The 8,454-nt window shown below is 42.2% G+C and overlaps 1 protein-coding gene across 1 annotated transcript in view; it reads left to right on the top strand.

Moving 5' to 3' along the window:
* Positions 1–4,187, top strand: part of LOC113947489 — a 6,519-nt gene extending 2,332 nt beyond the window's left edge. Inside the window, exons 3-5 of the mRNA XM_027644080.1 lie at positions 3–539; positions 2,991–3,038; positions 3,125–4,187. Coding sequence (XP_027499881.1) covers positions 3–539; positions 2,991–2,999 — 546 coding nt within the window. The 3' untranslated portion in view covers positions 3,000–3,038; positions 3,125–4,187. The remainder of the gene's footprint in view (positions 1–2; positions 540–2,990; positions 3,039–3,124) is intronic.
* Positions 4,188–8,454: the final 4,267 nt, after the last annotated feature.

Raw genomic sequence — 8,454 nt, 5'->3', positions numbered from 1 at the left:
AGGCGGCGGCGGGGCAGGGCGAGGCGGCGGCGGCGGCGGAGGCGCCGGCCACCCCCTACGTGGGGCTGCGGCGGCCGCTGGGCTACAAGCTGGCCAAGGCCACCAAGGAGCGGATCTGGCGGGGGGAGTTCATTGACCTCTTTTCCTTGCTCCACACAGAGCTGGCCCCCGAGCACGGCCCGCGCCCGGGGGACACGCTGGACCAGTGGGTCTCAGCCTTCCTGGTGTACGCCAGCGTGCTGTGCGAGAAGCACCCGGCGCGCTGCGGAGCCATGTTCAAGTACCTGGACACCATCCGCAAGCTGCACGCCACCTACGGGGGCACCTCCTGGATGAACTACGACGAGGACTTTAGGCGGCGGGCGGCGAAGAACCCCTCTCTGCCCTGGGGTGACGTCGACCTGGACCTGTGGATGAAGTGGATGGCGCCGCTCAAGTCGCTTGTCCCCAGGCACTCGCGGGCTGAGGTCGAGACGCAGCCCTCGCCGGCGCCGCCGGCCCCGCCAGCGCAGAGCCCCAAGCAGGAGGAGAAAAGCCAGGTGTGATGAGCCGATGGCCGCGTGTTTTCCCGCTCCGCTGGCTGGGTATGGTGCCCTGTCGGAGGGGAAGAGGAGGAAGGAGCAGTTGGGGTGCCCATACATTGGTCGGCGGCTCCAGTCTCACGGCGCTGACCCTTTGCTCGTGCTGACCATAGGGACGTGGTATCACGGGTGCCCGGCTGGCCACCGTTAGAGATGTGGTCGTTGATGGACGCTGAGTAAATAACTGTAGCCTTTATTGCCCTGGCCACCAGAAAACAGGAACTATGCTAGTTCCCTCCCCCGATACATAACTTCATCTTCCTGAAGACATTAGAAAAAAGATGTGGTTTTATTTTTTTCCTCTGAGTTGTCTTTAAAAAAATAACTTTCTCATCGATACAGTTATTTGTATGTAAGACAAAGTGTACAGACTCTCCTGTTACTATGGGAGCATGTGGGTAGTTGCAGGCTGTGTGGGAGGGCACCAAAATTGATGTGAATAAAGATAAAATTCAGTATGAATGACCACAGCTTGCAAATGCACTGTAATTTGAAGATCAAGCCTAGTTTGGGACTCAGGAGATTTAATATACAAGTTATATCACCTGTTTTGTGGGAAAAGATGTTGAGTGTGATTAGGGAAAGTAAGGGAGGATTTTATGTACTTTTTTTTGCTTTCAACAGAGGCGTCACTGAGTTGCTCTAACCCCTGGTGCACACAGGCAGGTCTTCTGCCGCCTCAGGCATGACGCTGAGCTCCACAGCTACAAAGAGCTTCCTGCCTATATTAGGGGTTGTGCTGCTTCTCTTACTCTGGTGGCTGTAGTCTGCCAAATTCCCAGCACAGAAAATGCTGAATGCTGAACATTTAGTTTCATGCTAGCTGAATGGTGGTGTAGAGATTCTGTGATACTGGCTATATTTATTTCTAATCAGATTTTTTAGGTCTGTAGGAAGAACCTTTGCATTCCTGTAGACTTTTTGCTAGTTTATCAGATGCTCTGCTTCCTGGGGATTGCCAGCACAGAGTGGCTAAGTTGTTTGACTCTGTTAGCCTGATCTGGGAAGGGAGGATCCTTTTTCAAGGCATCTGGATGTGTTTGGTGTGTCACACCAAGTCCTGACTTTAATACCTATTAAAAGTGACTTCACTAGGCCAACTGCTGACAAAGAAAGGGAGTAAACACCACACAGTAATATAGATAAACCCAGGCCTGTTGGCCTTGGGCCTTCTGTGGTTGATGCTCTATGTTCCTGCAACTTTTTCTGATATCTTGTTTATATTTCTCCATTCTCAAGAACAACAGCTCAGTTCTTGTTCTCCTACAGATCTCAGTTGAGCACCAGATGGGCAATGGCTTATAACTTTCATCTCATCTGAGACTGGACCTTCAGCTTGTCATGTTACCCGCTCTTGTAACTTCTTCTGCAGCAGCTGGTCTGTCAGTGCAGACCTTTGATCTGTTGAGGCACCAGAGGTCTCAATCCCTTTTGATTTCATGGAAACTTCCCAGCTGATTATTAGCAGTGGCATTGATACGTATTTCTTTTCCCCCCAGAAAGCGTGTAAAGGAAAAATGTTTAACTAACTTACAAAATACTGGAAGTTTAATCTTTGTAGAAAGAGTAGTGCTTTAGCAGCACAATAAGAAAGTAAAAGTTTTGCAGTTGTTCAGTGTGGTTACAACCACTTTTCTATTATTAGAGCAGTTTTTAATTGGTAGCACACAGTGTCTTATAACTGCTTAAAAATGTCCTTAACTGAACTAAGGGTTTGAGCAGCTGTTAAATGTAAATGAGGCCTAGGATAAAGCATGAGTTTATCATTGGCAAGGCAGCAGCAAGGAAATGTTTTCTTGGAGGTGACTTCCATGTTTCCCCCACACCTCCCCAGTGCCTTGCAAGCTCTAACTGTGTTGTGTAAAACTACTTCAGTAAAGTAAGATGTGACATCACACTTGGGCAAAAGAATTGGAGAATTAAAATAGGAGAGAATAGCCTTTTATGGGCTTACAACTTTGGGCAAAACCTAAGCTTTTCCACATTCATGCTGTCAAGAGGAAGAGGAGGTGTTCTACAAAAACCTTTTCCAGATTGTTGGTTTGAACTGATTTTGGTTCTGTAATTTCAACAGATAGCATTAGGCAGCATGACTGAATTTCATTTCCCCTCTTAAGTCAAAGGCTGGAATTTCAGTGTCATTTAGTTTAGTGACTGTATCTCTGGTTTTGCATTTCCACAGATGGTTAAACAGTAAAAGTCAATGTAAACAAAGTGTCTGTCTTCTGAAGCTATCTGTCCTTTCTAAGGCACTGGTGAAGAGCTGTGTCTTTGCTTTACGTGGAAAGAACAAAGTGAGAAACCCTAGTTTTAGTTTGAATGTGGTAATTGGCATGTATGTAGGATAGCTGATATTCATTCCTGCAAATTTGTATATATAACTTCAGACAATTCTCTTTTTTTCCCCAGACTCCATGAAAACAGAAGGCCAGTTGGGATGGCAGTCAGACTAATTGGGTGAGTTTATTTATAAAACTGACTAACTTTGGATCTTAAATATTTGCAGATTTGTTAAATACAGAATTTTTTATTGGTGCCAACAGCCTGACTCCGTTGGTGTTTAAGTGGAGCTCTGGTATTCTAGTGCATTCTTTTACCTCTGCTTCTGTTGCGTTGCAAGCTGTGCTAGAGAAGACGTAGGAAATTCATTTTACCCAATCAGCAATTGTAACAATGGACTACAAACCTGCAGAGCAAGCCAGTTTGCTGGAAAACAGGAATTCCTGCAGCGCAGCACTTGTCACAGACTATCCAAAGAGGGCAAAGATTCAGGAAGGTGAATAAATTGAACATTGGTTGAATGAGGTCAGGAACAGTCTCCCGGAGGAGAACCCTGCTCTAAAATACTACTTTGAAAGTAAAAGCCAATTTAATGTGCAGATTAAACCTTCTCATTTGACCAAACTGTGTGCAATCCTGGATCTTTGCAGATCACAACCGGACACTTCAAAACCTTATGTATTATATTTGTTTAAAAAAAAATAAATCATAACTTGTCTTGTTACAGCTGTTACTTTTGCCATTTCATTGAGAATATTTGCAACATAAATGTGTATTTGACTCAAAACAGTATCATACACTTGCTATAATAACTCAGGTTGTCAACAGAATTATTCTGTGAGGCTCAGTATCACCTCTCCATTGTTCTTTAAAAAATGCGTTAACCATTGCTGTCATTGCCAGATAGCCCAACTGTGCATTACAAAATTCTTCAACTATAGTAATTGACCTAAATTATAATTTTGTTTTTATTCTTGTTAGAATACTTAAGATCCTGAGCATCAGACTACACTTTTGTAGCCTGGTGTTCATGAAAATTATGTTCGCTGGTTCATGGTTTAATCGTTCTGCATCTCAGTGTTTTGTTTTCTTTTCCTTTTTCCTTGCATACTAGGGGTTATGATCAAGGTAATACTATGATCCAGTAACACACATGATGGTAAGGGTTTGCCTTTAGTTGTTTCAGGAAAAAGTTGCCATTATCTCCTCTCCTTTACGTTTCTCGATAGTTCCAATAATATGCGTAACATGGAGTGTTTGTAAATTGATATCAAACTGTTTGTGACTTCACCTAAATAAATTTTTATATTCAAATGCTGTTCTTAATCTTAGTGGTTTTTCTTCCTTTGTTCTTATATTGCCACTTCCCTTTTGTAATCACTTTTTTCTATCACCCGACCTTTTTACAAAATTTTTGGTTTTCAGTTAGTAAAGCACAATCAAATTTTAACTATGAAGAGAAAACAGCCTTTGAAATTTGCTTCCAATATTTTGCATAAAGAATTCATAATGTAACTGTAGTTGTTGTAGCTTATTCATCTGCCACTTGTTTAGACAGTGATAGGTATCAGGCCTTGATCTGTCTAAAAATGAAATAACTGCTGTGCTAAAATACCAGTATTTAATGGCCCCCGAACTCAAAATGATCAAGTGAATGCTGAGATTCCTGCATTCAATACGGTAGAATATAGAGCACTTTTACAGATGGAATTACAAGTTTCAAAATTCCTTTTCATTTTTGAGAAGAGGCTTAAGCTCAATCATCAGATCATTCATGTAATTTTTCCTTTGTCCTGTTGTCTTAAGAAATCAGAACTTGGTTACTCACTAGTCTATGCTGTGTTTGTTACCATCATTGCTACATGAACTACATGCCTGCTCCATCACTGCAGGTATCTCCTCCTGAGGAAGTGCTGTTACAGTGGCAGGATTTGGGGAGAGATGTGGGAGAGGGAGGGAATGAGGAAGGATGAGCAAATACTGGTCTCTTCCGTCTCCCTCATGAATTGTTCAAGTATGGGTCTTAACCTACTGACTCAGAGCAGCAAAGTAGCAACAGTTTTGGTTTTTGTGTCCTATTTGGGAGCAGCATACACAGCTGGAGTCTGAAACACTTCCTAATGTTCTTTAATGAGTCCTTCTGCCAAGAATTTTTTGGGTTTTTTGTTACTCTATCCAGCCTTCATACAGTCTGGTGCTCTTCCTGGCACTCTGTCACCTCCCAGTTTCCTGGTTGCTGCTGGTGCTGGGTTGGACCACCCTGTCTGCTGTCTGCTCTAGACAATTGCCAGAGCTTTGTCTTGCTCTCCAGTGTCAGTGGCTCCTTTAAACTTGCTGCCTGATTTCATAAAGAAACTTGAATTTCACATTATTGGCAGTGCTTTTTTTACAACATGTGGGACCTCCCCCTTCTCCCCTTGTTTTTCTCCTTCTTCATCACTCTCTTTGAGCCACACAGTAAATTTCACTGTGGTACTTGCATATCCTTGCTTTGGGGTTTATTGTTGCACATGTGCTTTCCCCCTTATTGGTGTGCTGTAAGCTTCTGAATGAAACTTCCTTGTACACTAGTTTCTCGTTAAAAGTGTTGGACTTAAATAGGTTTGTTCAAATTTTAACAGTTAGTTACTGCACGGGTTTGCCTATGTCCTTGACACCGAGTGAATCTTATCTTTACAGCTCCTGATATCCCATCCTTGTTGAGTCAGCATGATGGCTTATGAAAGGGTGGTGCCAAATCTTCTGTTCACTTCTGATTTTTGAGTAGATTTTTTAGTGATGGGAAGCTAAACTTCCTGTCATTTACATGATATGGCAGGCAGCATGAAGAATTTGAAGATTTTTACAAAGCTGCTGCAAAGCTTTTCACCAAGACATGAAATTTCCAGTAGGGAGTACTTGTAAAATGCATGGGAATTGATTTGATTGGGAGGACAACCCACATCCTATGGAAAAATAGTTTTCTCTCAGTTGACTAGAATTAAGAAGCATATACTTTTGGGGAGTAATTTCAGACAAGTTTATTTTTAGGGATTTCTATCAGGATAGGATTCTTTTTCACTGATGTTCTTTTTCGTGTGCTGGATTGATACACATTGTTGCAAAGAACAAATTAAAACCAGTGCAATGTGACTGACAGCGCAAAATGTGTTGCAATGTAGAATTGAGACTTAAATACCTAAGTCTTTATCAAATTTTTAAAAAGAGTTGAGCTTCAGCAAAAGTGGACTCAAATTTCTAAATTTCTCAAATTTCTAAATTTCTACTCAGAAGTAGACTCAAGTTTCTAACTTCCACCTGTGTGCGGCTGTTCAGTTTGAGATACTTGAAGTATCTTGAAAACTCAATGCTGTTACTACTTTTGGTCATAATGATGTGTCTTTAAAGGTAAGATGACAGCAGAATATTTTGCATGTGGGGTAGCCTGTCGCATCTGCAGTTGAGCAAAATCATTAGTTCTGATCTCAGAAGATCCTGACAGTTATTCAGTGTGACTTCCAATTTAAGCTTAAAACATTGCTTTCCCATCTTCTGCTGTCTCCTATCATCTTGCCAACTTGGTAATCTTCTTTATAAGAATCTAGTGAGCACAGCAAACATGTTCTGAGGGCCAACTATGGGATCAGGCAGCATCTGACCAGCCTGTCTGCATGTAGAGAGCCTTTCACCCCCGTATAGGTAGCTCTGTGTCGGTGGTGGTCTCGCATTAAGGAAGTCAGGCTGGATGGAGTGCACACAGGAGACTCCCCAGCTACCTGCAAGGCTTGTGTGTTTTTGAGAAGCCAGTAGCATTGGCAACAGGTTTTTCTGTCCACTCCTCTGGTAAAACCAAAAGCCCCAGAAGCTGTTGCAACCATTGAGGGGAGGGATGTGACTCAGTTCTAACAGCCTAGATGTTGGTGGAAATGTTGCCTTAGTGATCAAACTTCTATTTAGGTTATATCCTTAACATATGCTACAACAACTGATAATGTCTATGGAATACTTTTGGTAGTTCTTTCTGCAAAGAAAACTCAGCTGGAGAAATCACAAAGCTAGATGTTACTTTTCCCATCTTGGTTTGGCACTCAGGTTTGTCTTTTTCCCTTTTCATGAAGTTCAACATGCATCAGCCCAGTCCAATAAAGGACACACATTTTTATCCATAAAATCTTCAGGGTCCAGCACTTTTTTTCTTCCCCTGGGAACTCTCATCAAAACCAGTTGGCATCTTTGCAGTTTAGCAGTTTACTGGGCAATCAGCTAAACAGCAGTGAAGATTTAAAAAGCAGGAACATGTTTATGGTATTTTACATTTTTGTAAATGTGAAGTAATTCAGTAAGTACTTTTACCTTTTTTGGTGGTTGTTGCTCTTTCTTTACTGTAAAGAATACTTTCTTTTTCATAATGTCTCAGTGTAGTGTTGCTGTGTCAATATTTCCAAGGCAGCAGGGGAACGTTTACATCCAAACAAAATCTGTTTTCTTTTATTTTTTTTATTGCAAATATTTGTGTCTATAAAATCCTTTCCATAAAACTTTTTTTTTTTTATTCTGCGCAAAGTTAAACTTGGATCACAGTTTTCAGATTTGTTTATTTTCTGAACCATGTAATAGGAGCGTTGTATCTGAACCTACATCAGCAGGTGTGGAAGGTGCCGCTTCTAATGGCAGTTCTAATGATCAGAAGTCGAGTGGTTGTTTAAAAACAGCTACATTGCTTACACTGGCTTCACATGTTACAAGCACTGTTGGCATTGCTGATGTTCAAAGTGTCCATAAATATTACCCTCCAATATGAGTCTACATGAAGACAGGAGGCAGTTAAAGCGTTACATGAAGGCAGTAAAGTATGCTGGTGTGGGTTGGGGCTGCTTTGTTGATAAGCTGCAAGACAACATGGTGGCAGAGGACGTGGGCTGTGTGTTCCCTGTAGATGTACCTGACATAAACAGAGGCAAGACATGCCCTTGAAAGGTGTAACATGGGCCAAGAGCTCGTTTTCATACCTCCTCTGCCTAAACTTCCCACCCTCCACTTGGGTGTTCTGGCATGTATCTTCCACCATACCTCCCTTGTTTCTGCTCTTGGGTTTTTTTACTTTATAGCAGTGAAATGTCATTCATGTGAGTGTTTGGAATGAAGAAATACCCCTGGGACATGCAGATGGTTCCCTACTGTCTATGTGTTTCCTGTGGATGATCTATGCAGTGCTAAGGGAAAAGATTTTTTTTTCTCCAGTTTTTAGCTGGAGAATGACAGTTATACAAGTACTTAACAGAGGTGCTGGGATTCCAAATGTTAGCAACTGGATTCTGGGGAATAAAATAAGATAGGTTGGAGGTGGGGAAATTTCTGAGAGTGTCCTTGCTCAGAGCATGCAGGCGTGTATCTTGCTGCACTTGGTGTACCTGGGAGTAATGTACTTGAAGCAGTAGGCTTCTTGAAGTGCTGTGGGATTGGGAGAAGCATTTAATTTTCCTGTTCTCTATCATTTTCCTTGTCCTTTCTCCCTCACCAGCAGTCTTCCAAGCGAGATATGCGACTTTGTTGTCAAGCACTGGACAACAGGGGAAATCTCACTGCCGTTACATTGGGTTGCTGGAAGAAACTA

The sequence above is a fragment of the Corapipo altera genome, unplaced genomic scaffold, assembly GCF_003945725.1.
Source record: "Corapipo altera isolate COAL_440 unplaced genomic scaffold, ASM394572v1 0, whole genome shotgun sequence".
In the NCBI taxonomy this organism is placed as follows: Eukaryota; Metazoa; Chordata; class Aves; order Passeriformes; family Pipridae; genus Corapipo; species Corapipo altera.
Note: the sequence above shows the minus strand (reverse complement) of the source record. Positions and strands in the feature narration are given on the sequence as shown.